General features: G+C 40.3%; 1 protein-coding gene across 6 annotated transcripts in view; it reads left to right on the top strand.

The window, feature by feature from the left end:
* The window catches only part of TRAK1 (trafficking kinesin protein 1), a 186,792-nt gene that overhangs the window by 35,992 nt on the left and 132,033 nt on the right, over window positions 1-18,767 (top strand). For 5 of the 6 annotated variants that reach the window (XM_088462827.1, XM_088462825.1, XM_088462824.1 and 2 more), the window contains exon 1: window positions 17,978-18,083. The exons of the other annotated variant lie outside the window; for it this stretch is intronic. In XM_088462827.1, coding sequence (XP_088318953.1) covers window positions 18,035-18,083 — 49 coding nt within the window. In that variant the 5' untranslated portion in view covers window positions 17,978-18,034. Of the gene's footprint in view, window positions 1-17,977; window positions 18,084-18,767 lie in introns of those variants that run through there. 6 annotated transcript variants of the gene reach the window in all.

The raw sequence follows: 18,767 nt of genomic DNA, 5'->3' as shown, positions 1-18,767 counted from the left end.
TGATGGTCACTGATTCATGTCATCGGGACATGCACTCTTCAGATAGTGGGGAGCCTTTCCAGTGCTTCCACTTCCATAGGTTACATTAATTCAGAGCTGTGCTTATCCCTGCATGACTCTGGGAATCCTAAATGCTGTATGGAGGTACATGTAGGTGAGAATTGGGAAAAGGAGACTGGTGAGGGGAAAGGGGCGAGGAGGATTGAACAAAATATGACCAAACCTTTGGGATATCTTTGTGCAACACATGGCCTTCTTTAAGAATGGCTGCTCCCTGTCAGTCTGGACAGCCGACAAGGCAGCCTGATACCATCTTCCACTCCCTCAACCAACATCCCCTTACCTCCCACGCCCCCTCATGCTACCAGAGTTTTGTGGCCAATCCAACCCTATATAGCCAACTTTGTTCTAGCAGGTAAAATCTGATTTTATTTCCTATCAAAAAAGAGACCCTTTTCTAGACATCCATCACTTTACTGCTTCTCAACCTTATGACAATCTTTTTTATGCAGTATACAATGGGTAATGGGATTTATCTCAGTCCATTATATATATGACTGGTATTATATACAGTATGATTATAGGGATATCTGTGTAATATACAAATGAAAAAGGGCTTAAGGGTGTATATTGCTTAGAGTTAGGATTATTTCTCTGTTACTGTATATTTGAATGACAATGAAGGAATCTCTGCAATATATGGCGGTCAATGAATGGTTTCTCAGTGCAGTGTAGGCTACACTACAATGAGAAACCATTCACTAACAGCCATATACTGCTGGATTCCTTCACGGTGAGTCAAATATACAGTAACATAGAAATAATAGCCTGCAAATGGGTTAAGGTGCATACACACTAGACGATATGCTCCCTGAGCGATATCGTCTAGTGTGTCCCCGGCAGGCTGTGCTCAATGTCGTTCATGACATTGAGCACAGCCGCTGAACGATATCATTAGCGATATCGTTCAGCGCCAGGCTCTCTCACCCATTCCCTGACATGCAGCAACCTGACGAGGTCGTCAGGTTGGCCTGCATGTCAGCCCGATGAACGAGGATGACGAACGACCCGCGGGAACGCGCGTCGTCGTCATCGTTCATCTTTTTTGTGTTAAACATGGACGATAAAGTGGACGACTGAACGATAACGATATCGTTATCGTTCAGTCGTCCACTTTAATCGCCCAGTGTGTACGCACCATTACACTCAACACACATACCTGTTCCAACTTCTATTCTGGGAACAGAACCAACAGTATGGTAGCGCTTTCCCAGAGGTGTTCAATACACTCCATATTCTAAGCTTTTCTTTAAAACCAGCTTCCACCAATTATACCACTTCAGCAGTTAGTCCGACAATAGGACCTTGTATGCCGACCACCCCAACACAAACATGGACTACTGATTCATGCACACTTAAATTTACCAGATGTGGAGTTAACTTTTCATTAAGAACTATCTCTGAACCATTCTATCAAGGGCTCTAGCTGAGCTGGGTACTGTATATAATGCGTGGAGGGGGGTTTTGATTCTGCATAGGAAACATTTTTTTTAATACATTTGTAGAATATTGAACCAACCTTATTTGTCCTCTAATCTAAGAGTTTGAAAATTAATCTAATTTTTCAAAGGTTGGCTGTGCACCACTGGAAAGTACAGTATACTTCATACGGTGGGTGTTGAAACATTCAAGAAAAGAAGGTTCAACTACAAAAAAGAATTCCTTTTTGGTGCACTCTTTTCTGACAATACTGTCTAAAACTTAGCTTTTAATACAATCAGAAAATATAAAATGGACTAAACAACAAAAACAGTTTGCTTATTTTCAAGCTTGATCCTGAAAGCAATTTTAAACAGATATATCGCTGCAAGGGTCTTCTCCAATTCTGGAGAGAGTATTTAATAAATGAATAGTATTATTCTGGCTCAAGGTAGTGTAGGAATACTTGTGGTGTTTATAGCAACAAACATTTTTTTAATAAAGAAGCCTCATAGCTTTTAATATAAACACATTGTTGCTTTTAGTCAAGTATCAGGTATTCCAAAAAACAAAGAGTGAAATAACTATTGTTACCAATTTTTTCAAATAATAGTATTTAAATGACATTAAACCATATATCAGATTTGTTTTTATTTCATGCATCAGTTCAATACCTTAATTTTTTTAATGTTTTTTTGGGATACTTGACTAAAAGCAACAACGTGTTTATATTGAAAGCTATGCGGCTTCTTTATTAAAAATTTTTTTTGTAGCTATAAACACCACAATATTCCTACACTACCTTGAGCCAGAATAATAATATTCATTTATTAAATACTCTCTTCAGAATTGGAGAAGACCCTTGCAGCGATATATTTGTTTAAAAATCGCTTGCAGGACTGAGCTTGAAAATAAGCAAACTGTTTTTGTTGTTTAGTCCATTTTATATTTTCTGATTGTAATAAAAGCTAAGTTTTAGACAGTATTGTCAGAAAAGAGAGCACCAAAAAGGAATTCTTTATTGTAGTTGAACCATCTTTTCTTGAATGTTTCAACACCCACCGTATGAACTATATATAATGCCCCTGCAGAACAGGCATATTGCCAAAATATGAAGATTGGAATGTTGAAGTGGTTAATTGGTTTATCCCTTTCAATCTCCTTATCAGTCCCGCTTAGATTTCTGTGATGGAAAACAATGGAATGATGCAACATTCTATTACCTGTGATGCAATAAACATCAGTGTCCACTGGGTGGCAGATGGAACTGCACCATCTAGTACTTTCATCCCCTTCTGCATGTATATTACTACACTACATTATGTGATGACACCCTCCTCAGCCAGCCAGGAACACTCAAGACAAGGCTATAGATCTAGGTAGTTTTTTTTTTTTTGAACAAATATTTGTTCAGTTTCTGGCTAAAGTATTCAGTTTTAATAGCAGCGAGGCAGGTGAGCTGGAATTATCTCTTTATATTATATATATATTATATATGTCATGTAATAAATGGAAAATTGTTAACTAGCCTCCTACTTTGGTGTTTTGATTAATTTATGTAAAAATGAATACTACATGTGTGTGGATGCAATTGTTAGGTCACTTATGAAAAATATCTACTTTATATCTATTTTCACGCCTGTGGGCTTGTTGAGCATCCCAGGGTTTAAATGAAACATCTATAAAGCTTAGCCATAGCAGAGTTAATGATTTACCTCATATCATGAATATTAACTCTGCAACAGTGAGTGACAAAGGAATTGTACTTGACAGATAATATGGCTTATTTTCAAAGCCTAATGACATTTATTAGACAATTTTGAAGCACTATACAGTATTGTCTGAGGTACTAGTAATTGTTTATCCCTACACTATTGGCCATTAGACTACTAGACAATATCTGTAAAATACTATTTGGCCTCTGTGCTTGAAGAGAAGTCTATTATAGGAGAAAACACAGGAGTTTTTTTTTCTTGTACGTGTCATTGTGCCACTTCTGTTAAACACTTTGCCTTTTTATCCATGCATTTATATGATCAGGCACAGTTGTATCTTCACATTGCTGTGGAATCCAGTAGAGGGCAATGAGCACAGCTGAACCACAAAACAAGACAGTGAAAACAAACAGTTCTCTTAATTGGTTATTTTAAAGGAAAACAATACAATGTGAGAGACAAGGAATTCAAATTATTTTAATGTTGACAACCCCTTTAATTATCAACTAGGTTTATTTTTATTTTTCCCCAAGTAAATATCTGAAAGTTTGTTATGTTATTGTTACTATTTAACATTGTATCACTGTTATTATTTTTTAATTTATAAATGCCACGAGATTTCTGTAGCACGGTAGAATGGGATAAATATTACATCAGGGCATTTAAGTACAGGCCAGGCTAATAAAGAGAGTATATACATTTACACAGCTGAGTCACATTATTATGGCCACCTCCTACATTCGACGTCGACAGCGCGTAGCCCATGAAGTACATCACGTGCCGTGCGCTGGCTTGGTGGGTATATAAGGTGTGCGATAGGCCGTCTGCACACATCAATCATTGCTGTCATGGGTAAAAGGGGCGATTTTATCCGAGTTGCAAAAAGGGATGATTATTGGCTTTCGGGCCAAGGGTGGCAGTATTTCTGAACAGCACAGGTTGTGAACTGTACGCATGCTGCTGTGGTGAAGGTGTATCGTGACTGGACAAATGGCACCATTGCAAAAAATCCGATGTGGAAACTGCGGAGCACCACGTGCCAATGATGTGAGAGGTGAACGTCCGCAAACGGATGGTCACTCCACCTATGCTAACAAAGGTGCATCGGCGGAAAAGGCTTACATTTTCATGCCTGTATCGGAATTGAACCTCCGCTGATTGGCGAATGGTTACCTTCGCTGATGTATCACATTTTCTGCTTCATCGAACGGATGGACGTTGGCGTGTCAGGCGAGAAACTTCAGAGAACAAACACCCTGCAACCATTGCTGGAAGAACACAAGCTGGTGATGGCAGTGTTATGGTCTGGGAAATGTTTTCATGGTATTCTCTGGGCTCACTCATCCATGTGGAAGGCACCCTCAACCGATTTGGTTATGAATCCATCCTTGCAGAGCACGTACACCCATACATGCTGATTATCTTCCCTGAGGCGGATGGGTTCTTCCAGCAACACAAGGCAAAATGTCACACGGCTAGAAATGTCCAACAGTGGTTGGACATGCACAACCAAGACTTCCAAGTACTTTCCTGGCCCCCTAATTCCACGGACTTGAACCCAACTGAGCACACAGGATTGTTGTGTTCGCTCTATGGATACTCCACCACGCACCCTCCAGCAGCTGTGGGATGCACTGCAGTCAGCAGGGCTCCAGATACCTGTGCCAACCTACCGGCACCTTATTGAGTCTCTCCCAACCCATCCAGCTGCTATCTGTGCTGCACACAGCGTTTACTCTGGCTATTATTAGCTGGTGGTCATAATAATGTGACTCGTCTGTATATATAGATAGATTAGTTAGTATTATTATTATTATTACATTTTATTTATAGGGCGCCACAAGAGTTCCGCAGCGCCGTACATACAGTAAAGGGTACACAGAACATTACATTACAATACAGTAACCAACTTATAAACAGAGCACAAGTAACAATTAACAACACAATTCTCCATAAACAATACAGCTGGGAAGGTGAAGGCTGTCCTAGAAGTGCTAGAGAAGGAGACTGTGAGACAGTGGGGAGGAGGACCCTGCTCCTAGGAGCTTACAATCTAGTATAATTATGTAGATCGATAACTCAATGGATGAGACACTTGCTTATATTTACAAATCTATAACTTACAACGTATAGGGCAGGGGTCTTCAACCCGTGGCCCGCGGACCGGGGGGAGCTGTGTCGGGTGGCCTGACGACCGGGGGGAGCTGTTCTCCGCAGCCAACTAACAGGCTCCATTTGCAGATTTTGTTACCAGTGGGCGCCCGGCTCCCTACCTGCACCGCCAGCCGAATGGTGTGAGAGAGGGCATTCCAGTTAGGAGCTGCCAAAGGAAAAGGGAAGGGAGCAGGACGAAATGTGTGAGGAAATACAGTTAGAGATGTAGGGAGAGGTGAGAGTCAGAGCTTTGTAGGTGGGAGGAGTTCTGTCTGGTATAAGGAGATCATGGAGTGGCGATGTAGGGCGGAGAGGTGAGAGGAGTTTGAATTCTATCAGGGGTATTCAATATGGGTGTTTTTTGCGTTAATATCGCACTTTTTATCGTTTTTGCGTTAATATCACTGGTTTTAGTTTTACACCGTATTCAATATCAAAGACTTATCACAGTTTTGAAAAGTCTTCGATAAAAAACGATGATAACTTTTCACCATTGAATAGGTGTCGAAAAAAAGTGCAGAATTGGGGTTTAGGGGTGCAGACTTAAAAAAAATAGCCTGCACCCCTGAGATTGACATTTAAAAAAGAACTGTGTCAAAAAAAGTAAAAAAAAAATAAAAAAATAGGGACACCCCAAAAAATGAATTTAAAAATTGGGGTGCAAAAAAAAAAATGGGAAAAAATTGTTAAACAATAGGCAAATAGGTTCAGGGTTATTCTGTATGCGGCAGGTGTTTTCTAGAATAAAATTATAGCGGCAGGTGCACAAATGCAGAATTTTAAAAAAATTACTTTAGGGACACCAAAATATGCTAGTACCCATTTTCATGTACCCCAAATTTGATGGGACCACTTAAAAAAACAAAAAAAAATAACCTAAGTGCTCTTCTGCATCACTTCTTCAATGTCGGGAAAAAAGCACCTGCTGCGGCTATTTAAATCCCCGACTTTCAATTAAAGGCTAAAACGGGGGTACCCATAGTGATCCCTCATGTTTTTACAACTTTAGGGGGGTCTTACAATTATTTTAAGGAAAAATTCGTAACTTTACGCAAATCCAACTTCGGAGTTTCCCGTTTTCGTTAATTTTATATTGAACACGGGGATAAGCGGGAGCGCGCACCAGACTTAACGCAGAAAAAAATCTCCAATATGAAACGTTAACTTCGGCAGTGAAGTTAACGTTTCATATTGAATACCCCTCTATGTGGTGATGAGAGGAAAATAAGGTGGGCAGGTGAGGTGGGAGTAGGAAGGCCATAGAGGAGAAAATGACAGTAACTAAGGCTGGGCTCGACAAAAACATGGCGACCAGATTTGGCTGCCTGGCGACCAGATTTTCAGTAACCCCCGGGCCCTGTAGTGCAGACCGCGAGCGTGGTCCACACTACAGAGTAACAAACATACAACCGATGAGAGTCTGTCAGACTCTCATTGGCTGCTGCGTCGTTCACGGAGTGAGCCGGCTGATGAGCTCCACCTTCCGGGTCACCCCATAGCAGATTGGGAGAGACGTCACATCATGATGTCTCTCCCATAGTGCAGAGCGGCAGTCGTCGGTAGGAGCGGGGATCAGGTAAGTTGCAGGGGGTTTTTTTGAATTTTTTTTTTTTTTAAGGGGCACTGCATAGGGGGGATGGCCGCTACTGTAGGGACACTGCATAGGTGGGGTGGCCGCTACTGTAGGGACACTGCATAGGTGGGGGTGGCCGCTAATGTGGGGGCACTGCATAGGTTGGGAGTGGCTGCTACTCGGGACACTATGGGGGGGGCTACTACTAGGGGAAATGCATAGTGGGGTCTACTACTGGGGTCATTGCATAGGTGGGACTACTACTGGGGGCAGTGCATTGGGGGGCACTGATTAAAGAGGCACTACGTAACGGAACCACTACTGGGGGCAATGCAGAGGGGGGATTACTACTGGGGGCACTGCAGAGGGGGGATTATTACTGGGGGCACTGCAGAAGGGGGATTACTACTGGGGGCACTGCAGAGGGAGGATTACTACTAGGGGCACTGCAGAGGGGGGATTATTACTGGGGGCACTGCAGAGGGGGGATTACTACTGGGGGCACTGCAAAGCGGGGAATACTACTGGGGCACCCCGTTAGTGGTGTGGCTATGGGGGTTGGTTGTCAGGGGCGTAGGTGCTCAGTAATGCTTCCCGGGGGAAAGGGGGGGGGTCTGGCTCCTACACTTTCATCCTGGCTCCTAAGTTTTAGAAAAATTTGTCAAGCCCTGAACTAAGGGCTGGATTCAAATAGACGTGAAAAGCCGAAATTGACGAAAAAGTTTCGCCTATTGTCGCTTTTCACCTGTTTTCGTCCCATCTCCAAATTCAATCCCAGTTCGTTTTTGACTAAGCAGAGACTCAATGCACTGTAACAGGCGGAAAAATATCTCCAATGAATGACAGGCGGAAAAAAGTGCAAAATCTCTGTTTTGGGGTGCAAATGTGGGGAATTGATTCAGAACACTTTATACACAACCCCAACAAAGACCCCAAAAAAGGACAAATCCAATATTTATTTTTTTTTACCCCAGAACACTCCGAAATAGACATGTCATTTTTAGAGTGAAAAGAAAAAAGTGGGGGACAAAGAATAAAAAGTGGTGAAATAGGTTGCTTGGGAGGTTGAATGGAAGGGTCAGGTGTATTTAGGATTGCAGGTGCATGCAGCAGGTGGATTTAGGATTGCAGGTGTGTGCAGCAGGTGGATTTAGGATTGCAAGGGCATGCAGCAGGTGTATTTAGGATTGCAGGTGCGTGCAGCAGGTGTATTTAGGATGGCAGGTGCGTGCAGCAGGTGGTTTTAGGATTGCAGGTGCGTGCAGCAGGTGTATTTAGGATTGCAGGTGCGTGCAGCAGGTGGATTTAGGATTGCAGGTGCGTGCAGCAGGTGGATTTAGGATTGCAGGTGCGTGCAGCAGGTGTATTTAGGATTGCAGGTGCGTGCAGCAGGTGGATTTAGGATTGCAGGTGCGTGCAGCAGGTGTTTTTAGGATTGCAGGTGCGTGCAGCAGGTGGTTTTAGGATTGCAGGTGCGTGCAGCAGGTGTTTTTAGGATTGCAGGTGCGTGCAGCAGGTGTTTTTAGGATTGCAGGTGCGTGCAGCAGGTGTTTTTAGGATTGCAGGTGCGTGCAGCAGGTGGTTTTAGGATTGCAGGTGCGTGCAGCAGGTGTTTTTAGGATTGCAGGTGCGTGCAGCAGGTGTTTTTAGGATTGCAGGTGCGTGCAGCAGGTGGTTTTAGGATTGCAGGTGCGTGCAGCAGGTGGATTTTTCAAATTTTTTAAAAGTGCACTTTAGAGACACAAAAATATGCTAGCACCCATTTTCAAGTACCCCAAATTTGACTGGACTATATATTTTCACAAAAAAATACTGTTTTCGATCATTCTTCACCACTTTAACAAATATGCTTCTAGATAGCTTTTAACACAACTTAAGGACACAAAGTACGTTTATTAGGGCTAATAGTACACATCTGTAATGATTTCCAGGGTCAGTGCATCTTATTTTGGGGGTACCCACTGATTCTCTCAATCTATTCAGTACTATTCGCCTATTTGTGTTTTTGCCTGTTCTGTAATTGAGTAGGGTGAATCGCAGGGACGCGCATGCCGCGAATTCGCATGCCAAACAGGCGAATGCGGCGGAAAGTACAACAGGCGAAATGTCTCCGACTTTTCGTGGCTAATTGAATACGGCCTAAGGCGGGAAATGATGAGGGCATGAATAGCAGCTTCCAGGGTTATACTTATTACATCCTTGTATAGGCTTTACTGCTGTGTTATTTTGTCATGTCTGTCTCCTCTAATCAGAAATAAATGGTGAATGTGAGTATATATAACCAAAGTTTATTGTTTTATCTTAGAACTGGTGGCTGTACAGGAATTACATGGCTGCATAGAAATTGTAGTAGACTATAATAAGGAGAGAAATGTTGGGGCTTTCCAGCTCTTGTTAAATTACACTTTGCTATCTTTATGGCACACCCTGCCTTTGAATTTCTTGGAACATTTTCTCAATCGGCCATGTTACAATCTAACCCCTAGGATTACAGGAGTATAAAGCCAATTTGGTTGCGAAGAGAACAGTGAATTAAATCTACAATTGCTTACTTATTTATTAGTTACTTAATTGACTTATTACCAGACAAATAATAATATTTGCAGTATTTATGTAATTGCGGTTATTCCTATTGTATGTCATCTTTATAACCCCAATGCTGAGGAGAATGCCAGTGACTCACCACAAGGCCCTTAGTCTAACAGCGACGGCAGAGAAAGTCATGTTTGCTATTGTTACCACTGTTAGGCAGCGTTTTTGTTCTGATTGACCGATAAGCCGGCTATGCATTGTACTTTCCCTGTGTTATTAAATCTTTGTTCCTCTCTGTTCTCATTTGCTGTGTAAGATGATCTGACTGTAGAAGGGTTTGGACTGGAGCTATTCTTATAATACCCATCTATCTCTGCCTATTTGACCAGGTGCACAAGTGGAAAGGATACTGCTAATTGAATCCATGGCTAGCATCCAAGCGAGTTTTGCAAATTAAACAGAACCCTGTGCAGCTACTGTTTGTTCCCAAAGGTGTCTGTCTACAACATCTTTGCATAAAGTTTTATTGTTATGTATTGTATGTCATATGCGTCATATTCCGAACATTTACAGGAGGGTATTCACTAAGAGCAAGGGTGCAGAAACCAAAAGGTGTTTTCCTAAGTGCAGGATGACTACTTTCACAAAGCAACAAACTGGCCAAAATAAGATATCTGTAATATGCAAATGATTACAACTATCATTTTAGTCATGGCATCTCTGCTTTGCTGCCACAAGAGAATATGGGATTTACAGCTCATTTACAAACACTGTGGTACAACATTTGTAGTAGACCAATCAAGATGGCAGCCAATGAAATACTTTCATTCATTGTCTAACTTGCCTACACAGAAAAGCTGATTGCTGATTAGTCGATTGTGAAGCAGCACCCCTGGCTAGCTTACCTCATCGTATGAGATGAGCAGGTATAAACAACCACATATTTTGTCAGCTGATATTAACATCTCAGGAACTTCCCTAATAAAAAAAATGTGCAACTTACAACACTAAACTGCACGTAGCATGATTTACCAGTAAGACTGTGAAGCCTCTAGTATTGATAGGTTTGGAATTTTTTTTTTCTCAATTCTTTTTTTTATTGAATCATAGACATATATGCAAACAGTTCAATTCAACAATAGGTCAAAAAAACAACAACATTCGTTTGCGAGTACAGAACAACATGTACTTTCCATTAGATTTGACAAAAAGTCAAAATATATAACATACAGTACATAAATATCACTGTACTAAAAATATAAATAAAAGTAATATAGTTGAAGGGTGCATCGTGTGGGAAGTCATCACTGAGTCACTGGGGGATCATTGTCAAGTAAACGTAAAAGGTACCACGAGGAATTGGAAAAACATTTATAGGGGTATTCAATATGGGAGCGAAAACTCAGTTTTTGCGTTAATATCGCACCTATGACGTCATTATCGCAGGTTTTAGTTTTACACCGTATTCAATTTCAAAGACTTTTCGCAGGTTCGAAAAGTCTTTGATAAAAAACGGGGATAACTTTTCACCATTGAATAGGTGTCGAAAAAAATGCAGAATTGGGGTTTAGGGGTGCAGGCTTAAAAAAAATAGCCTGCACATCTGGGAATGACTTTTAAAAAAGAACCGTGTCAAAAAAAGTGTTGTAAAAAAATAGGGACACCCCAAAAAAATTATGTAAAAATTGGGGTGAAAAAAAAAATGGGAAAAAATTGTTTAACAATAGGGATATAGGTTCAGGGCTATTCTGCAAGGATGCGGCAGGTGTTTTCTAGAATAGATTTATAGCGGCAGGTGCACAATTGCAGAATTTTTAAAAACTTACTTTAGGGACATCAAAATATGCTAGTACCCATTTTCATGTACCCCAAATTTGATGGGACCACTTAAAAAAACGAAAAAAATAACCTAAGTGCTCTTCTGCAACACTTCTTCAATGTCGGGAAAAAACACCTGCTGCGGCTATTTAAATCCCCGACTTTCATTTACAGGCTAAAACGGGGGTACCCATAGTGATCCCCCATGTTTTTACAGCTTTAGGCGGTCCTACAATTTTTTTAAGGAAAATTTCATAACTTTACGCAACTCCCACTTCGCATGCTCCCGTTTTCGTTAGTTTCATATTGAACACGGGGATAAGCGGGCGCGCGCCCGATACTTTATCCCAGGTAAAAACTCCGATATGAAACGTAAACTTCGACAGCGAAGTTTACGTTTCATATTGAATTCCCCTCTTAGTGAGAAGTTGTTGAGTAGCTAATGGAAGTGTGGAAATATAGCTCTCCCAAATTTCAAAGAACCTTTCTACCCTGGATTCTTTATCCAAAGAAGCTTCCACCCAATCCATTTGGAACAGATAAAATAACTTCTCCTTAAATAGTAAAAAAGGGGGTGTACCTGGCTGATTCCAAACCTGTAAGATGGTTTTCTTGGCGGCAGCACTAACTGGATTGGAATAAATAAATTAATCATGGAACCACTATCATTTTGAACAAATTTGCCCTTCCCAAGTAGGAGAGCCGGAGATGCCCCCAACCATTCAGAACCCCAAACAAATTTTTAATAGCCTTTGATATATTGGTGTGATAGAGAGATGAGAGATTTTTAGTTATTTGAACTCCCAAATATGTAAAACGCCCTTTTGCCCATGCAAAGGGCACATTGGCGTGCCAATATGGATGGGTAAACCCAGGTCTTAAATACGGTCTTAAATATATAGATTTTTCTGAGTTCGCCCGGAGTCCAGAAATATCCCCAAAATCTTGAAGCATGGATAATAAATAAGTTACAGTTGAATTGAGTTGGGACAAATACAGGAGCACATCGTCGGCAAACGCCGTTAATTTAAGTTCACTAGTGCCTATCCTAATACCTCTAACTTTAGAATCTTGGTCAATTAGCCGAAGTAAGGGGTCTAAGGACAAATTAAAAAGAAGAGGGGACATCGGACATCCCTGCCGAGTGCCTCTGTGGAGTTCCATCACGCCTCCCAGTATACCATTACTCAAAAAATTAGTTTGTGGGGAATTATAGAAATAGCGTATAAAGCCAATGAAATCTTGTCCAAAGGCTCTACTTGTCAAAATTTCGAATAAATGTGGCCAAAGGATGGTATCAAAGGCTTTATGTGTATCAAGACTGAGCAGTAAATTGGAGGAGGATACATCCTGGGAAGAAACAGTGGCCGCTATCGCTGACCGAATACCCTTAACCAAGTGTCTACCTTTTACGAATCCAAGTTGGTGTGATGTCAATAAATTAGGGAGAATAGATTGTATATTGGCCATAATTTTTGCCAGAATTTTGAAGTCGACGTTGAGCAAAGAAATAGGTCGATATGAGGCCACCAACTGGGGATCTCTGTCTGGTTTAGGCAAAAAAATAGTATGAGAGGAGTTGAATGATGGATATGAAGGGGATTGTCTATGTATTAAGCTGTATAAATCTTAACAAAATTGGGGACACCTCCTGGCGTAGCATTTTGTAATAATCTCCACGGAAACCGTCAGGGCCTGGAGCTTTATGAGCGTGTAGGCTCGAGATAGTATCCAAAAGTTCCTCCATTGATGTATCCCCCTCCAAACAGTCCACCTGATCCTGGGACAACTTGGGGAGACAGGCACTATTCAGCAAGATATCTTGTTTAGCAATATCTATATTCCCAGAACTGTATAGTTGTTCATAATAAGAGTAAAATTGTGAGGTAATATCTGAGATTCGAGTAATGTAAGATCCTGTTGAGTGGTCCCTAAGGGAATGAATAAAAGTTTTTCTTAGTTTGGGCTTAGCCAAATTCGCAAGTAATTTACCTGGTTTGTTTCCCCACCTGAAATATTTATTTCTAACAAAATCTAATTTAGACTTGGACTGAGACAAAAGGTAAGATTCCAAAAGACGACGGGCTTGTTTATATGATAAGAACGTTTCATCACTGGGATCATCCACATTTGCCTGAAATGCCAAAGTCATAGTTTTCTGCAAGGAAGTGTAACAAGATCTTTCCTCTCGTCTTTTTTTGGCAAGGTAACTAATAATATGGCCCCGCATCACAGCCTTGGACGTCTCCCAAAACAAAATCGGGGTATCCCAGTGACCAACATTGTCATCTAGAGAGTCGTTCCAACTAGTTTAGGTAGTTTTTAAAATCTTCTGAATTTGATAAATAAGAAGGGAACTTCCAAAGGCGTGAGGAGAACATGGGGGATGAGTAGCAAAGAGATATTCTTATTGGGGCATGGTCTGATATTGTGATATCTTTTATGTTCGCTTTTTGTATATAAGAAAACAAGGATTCTCCTATTAGTATACAGTCTATTCGCGATGAACAGCAGATATGTGGATATAGGAATGGTCTGTAGGATTGAGTATGCGCCAAGCTTCGCCTAGATCACATGACGTCTTAAATCTAGTAAGATGTTGCCAAGCTGAGCCTCGCAATGAAGCAGGGGGCGGGGACTTATCAATAAGCGGATCTGCCACCGTTTTAAAGTCACCACCCACCACCAGGCCTGGGGTATCTCTTTGAGCTAAGAATTGGGACAATTCTAATAGAAATTCCGCAGGATTATTGGGAGCATATATATTTAGTAAAGTGTATTTAACTCCATAAATAAGTATGTCTAGAAGGATAAACCTACCCCCTGGGTCTAAAATTCGGTCTAGGATTTGATATTGTAATGAACTACTTAGTAATACTGCAACTCCCCTAGCTTTAGTACGAAAGGGAGCAGAAATACATTCCTGGATCCAACCATCCCTTACAGTGGAATCATCTCCGGCTCTCCAGTGAGTTTCCTGCAAAAATACTATCTGTGCCTTGAAACGTTTTAGATGTGTGGTGACTCTTTTTCTCTTAATAGGTGAGTTAAGCCCTCCCACGTTCCATGAGACTATATCAAGACCCGAGTTCTGAGGCAAGACAGTGGATTCTGCCCTAAAAAACAGGAGGTTATCCTATACCCTGAGAGGGAATGTAGCTATCAAAAGTAATTGGAATTTTTTTTATTGAAGATACTCTGAACTTAAGGTTTCATGGAAATAATGTATCCAGTAATTTGGGTGCACTATGCCTAAAATCTACTAAAATGCATTTGTGTCAAACCTGTAAGATCTAGCATATCCTTTCTCATAATTGTATGTAGCAGCGCTCCTCACAGTGACTAAAGGAAAAAAACGTTCCGTGATGACATATGATACTGTAATATTTTTCTGGTTTTCAGACATTTATGAATACTGTATCTCCATATAAATTATTTTGGGATCTAAAATTAATAAAATGTCAGTAAAATGCTATACTTAAGTACATTTTTGTTTTATTATGACTCATTGGGGGAACTTCAGTTCACCATACAGGTGCGAGGGAAAACGTGGAATGTCGGCACTACCGTAAGTGCTCTATATGTGCATCGCACATTGTGCTGAAGTGAATTCACCCCAGTGTGTTTTGTTGGATTTGCAGCTTTGATAAATACTGTTCCTGGTCAGAGAGTAGGGTTGTGTCCGTGCTGTAATGCAAACAGTTCTCAGTATAATGCAAAGTAGAAACTACAGCCTTATTGGCTCGACCATTCTCGATGAGAAAAAAAAAATTGTGCACGTGACACATCAGAAATTGTTCTAGTTGGTATTAATTGTTGTATTGAATGAAATGAAATTTGCTCATGTGCGTATAATATAGTTGGTGAGTTAATTATTTTATAATTCCAAGGTAAAGCCGGTTTTTACTTCCCCACCTGCACCCCACCTCTTCTCCTCTCCCCCTCCTCTCCTTCTCCTCTCCCCCTCCTCTCCTTCTCCTCTCCCCTCCTCTCCTTCTCCTTCTCCCCCTCCTCTCCCCCTCCTCTCCCCCTCCTCTCCTCCTCCTCCTCCTCTCCCCCTCCTCTCCTTTTCCTCTCCCCCTCCTCTCCTTTTCCTCTCCCTCTTCTCTCCGAGAACTAAGACGATTAATGGAAATTATTTTTAATAATGTAATAAATGCCGAATATTCGGAATGAAGAAATATCTATTCATCAAACAAATGTGTTGCTTGAAAAGTGATATTTGGTATAAATGGTACAAATATGGTGGGTCCAGACCATTTTTGCAGATTTCCTTCAAAAACTAAACACTGATTAAAAGACATATCTGCTTCTGGCCAAAAGGACATTGTAGACAGGAGAATCTGACATCACAAGTAACCATCTCTCGCATTATCGGCAGACACACCTGACTTTTATTGACCCCAAATGCTGACAACTTGTCAATCTGGATTCCTCTCTCTATGCGTCCGTAATCGCAATGCGATTACTGTACACACGTAGTGCGGCTTATACACATGCGCGATGGCAATCCTGATCTGCGAACGTAATCGCCATTACATCCATTTCTGAATCAGGCCCTTTCAACAGCTGGGCTAAATGATGGGACTGCATAGTGTGTGGACAAATGTATTTGTTTTCATCCTCTACTTGTAACCTCTTAGTGATATTTGTATACTGTAGTGATATTTGTATATTGTAGCTCATGTCATGTTCCTACTTGGATTTACAAAAAGTACATTAAATTGGGGTTGGCGTTTTAACCACTCACGTTCTATTTCGGTAATCAGAAACTCAGCCTAGCTGATCGAAAATAAATGTTCTAGAAATTTTATAATGACCTGATATAATTATGGGGAACAAAAATCGCCAACAGATAAGTAAACGGTTTATTTAATTTACATCGATCTCATCCACATTTATGTATTCATGTACTTATTTATCGGTATAATTGTGTGTGTGTATGTATGTGTGTATGTATATATATATATATATATATATATATATATATATATAATATAAATAAAACAATTACTTCAAGGGCGCTACAACACACTTAATAATACAGACAATTCTTATATTCTTCGTAAATAACAATCCCTTCAGGGTTTATAGGCTCCAGTTATTTCTGGAGGTGGCAGTGGGATTGAGAGGAAGAAGGACCTAAAAAGTGTTGTATAACGTAATGTTGATGATCTAAAGATCTGATTTATCTCAATATGTACAACGAGTGTGAGGTTAATTATTGATTCCAAGAGCCGTTCTGATCACTGTCATACTATATCCTTAAATATATGTATTTCGAGATCTACCCCTGATGAAGTCTTGACGTAAGACGAAACGCGTAGGGTTTACACTAATGGTGGACATTATGTTATAAACCTTCATTCATTTGTAAGGTGTGGAAAATCTATTTTTATCTGTATAAAAGATGTTGATGTATTAACATATTTATACATTTATCTATCTGAATTTGCTAATTTTTTAATAAAGATTGTTTTACATTGTATTAATGTTGGCCTTTGGGCCTATCTTGGGTGTTTTTCTGGTATGAGGGTATCTTATAGAACCTCAAGAAGGACGTTAAAACAAGTTTTGTCATATGAACTCTCCGATCAGCTCTGAAAAGCGAGCACGAAAGTTGTTATCTACATTCACAAAACAGAAATAACTGGAGCCTATAAACCCTGAAGGGATTGTTATTTACGAAGAGTATAAGAATTGTCTGTATTATTAAGTGTGTTGTAGCGCCCTTGAAGTAATTGTTTTGTATTTATGTGTTGGTCCTACTAACAGAGGACTTACTGAAAGGAGCGGCTGTTTTTAATATAGCGCAGGTTGGTTTTGGTTGTGTGTGTATATATATATATATATATATATATATATATAAAGCACTAATCCACGGCACTCACCAGTCCTAGTTTTGGGGTGCAACATGGTATGTGACCACATTGTTTAAATAGAAATCACAGGGGCTCTGCACTCACCATAATAACTAACAATAATAATTATATACATAACAGTGGGGTTTTGGTTCATGAATTGATCAATACATTTAAGCTTGCAGCCCCCGTCACGGGACCCCGCTTTACTGCAAGTCCCTACTCTATTGCTCAGAATTATAACATGGACATAGCCATCACATTAGTGTTAAACTCAGGGTATGCGATCAAGGTTTAAAGCTCACAGCAACTTTGCTTTTAAATGTGAGACAGTTACCAAGCACACCTGTTGCAAAGCACCTAGGAAAACAGCAGACACAAGTTAGATAACTAGTTAAAAGGGGTGCATGAGAAAATGTGATCACAAAAATGATTAATTATAAAAATTAATCATAATAAACAAAAAGCACTAATCCACGGCACTCACTAGTCCTAGTTTTGGGGTGCAACATGGTATGTGACCACATACCATGTAAACCTTGATAGCATACCCTGAGTTTAACACTAATGTGATGGCATTGATCAATTCATGAACCAAAACCCACTGTTTATTATGTCTATTATTCTTATTATTATTAGTTATTATGGTGAGTGCAGAGCTCCTGTGATTTATTGATTTATATATATATATATATATATATAAATAATTTGGCAGAAACAGAAAGGGCAGCCATTTTTAGTTGATGTGGAATGGTAGTGCTCTCGCTTTTTATTAGCTATGTATAGTCAGTAAAGTCATAGCCACGTGACAGCCGGCCTCGGCACCAGCAGCAGTGCTCGCATGTGTTGCTTTTGGACAGGCGGTGGTCATGACAGCTGGAGGCAAAATGTGACCATCTGAAATGGAGACAGGAGGGGAAGGAGGGAAAACGGAATCCTCACACAAAATGAGTAAGCTAAACTCTGCTAATTACATTGTTTGGGATGGGGGTAATGAGAGAGTTTTGATGGTATTTAATAATTGAAGAACTAAAAATTCATAACCTTAACAAAGAAAAAAGTAGAATATACTGGGTACTTAGTGCTATCCTTTTACTGTGCTTTACTGGTTAAGGCTTCTCCTATCTGTTAAAGTAACGAAGCAGACATGAAAGCAAGTGGGTTTAATATGTAAATAAATATGAAGGTGATTTAGGGTACAACTGTTAGGATGGAGGGGAGGGTTGTAGGCGGCACAGGTATTTGGTTGAAAGTTTTGAAAAAGAAAAGTTGTTATATTAATTGAGGATGTGTATGTACCTTGTATTTGTTATAATCATTAACTGTCCAGCATATGTTCATTCTACTACAGGGACATTTTGCATGTAACCATTGCATGGAATGACTAGATGTTAATATACAGACAATTGTCACCCATGTGAGCTAATTGTGTCTGTACAGTATGTGCACTTTTATTCCATTCATCATTATAATTTGGTGCAGTTTATGAATATACCTAAAGATAACTTTTCCAAATGGAACTGGAAATTCACTATCCCACAGGTGGCGGAACTTTGCTACTAAAGCTGGGTACACACTTACCGGAGAAAACAGCCGACCAGCTGTCGAACTGACCGAACGGCCGATTTGGTAAGC

This window comes from Taudactylus pleione, unplaced genomic scaffold (genome assembly GCF_031769625.1).
Source record: "Taudactylus pleione unplaced genomic scaffold, aTauple2 ptg000053l, whole genome shotgun sequence".
In the NCBI taxonomy this organism is placed as follows: Eukaryota; Metazoa; Chordata; class Amphibia; order Anura; family Myobatrachidae; genus Taudactylus; species Taudactylus pleione.
This window is presented reverse-complemented; position numbering and strand designations above follow the sequence as displayed.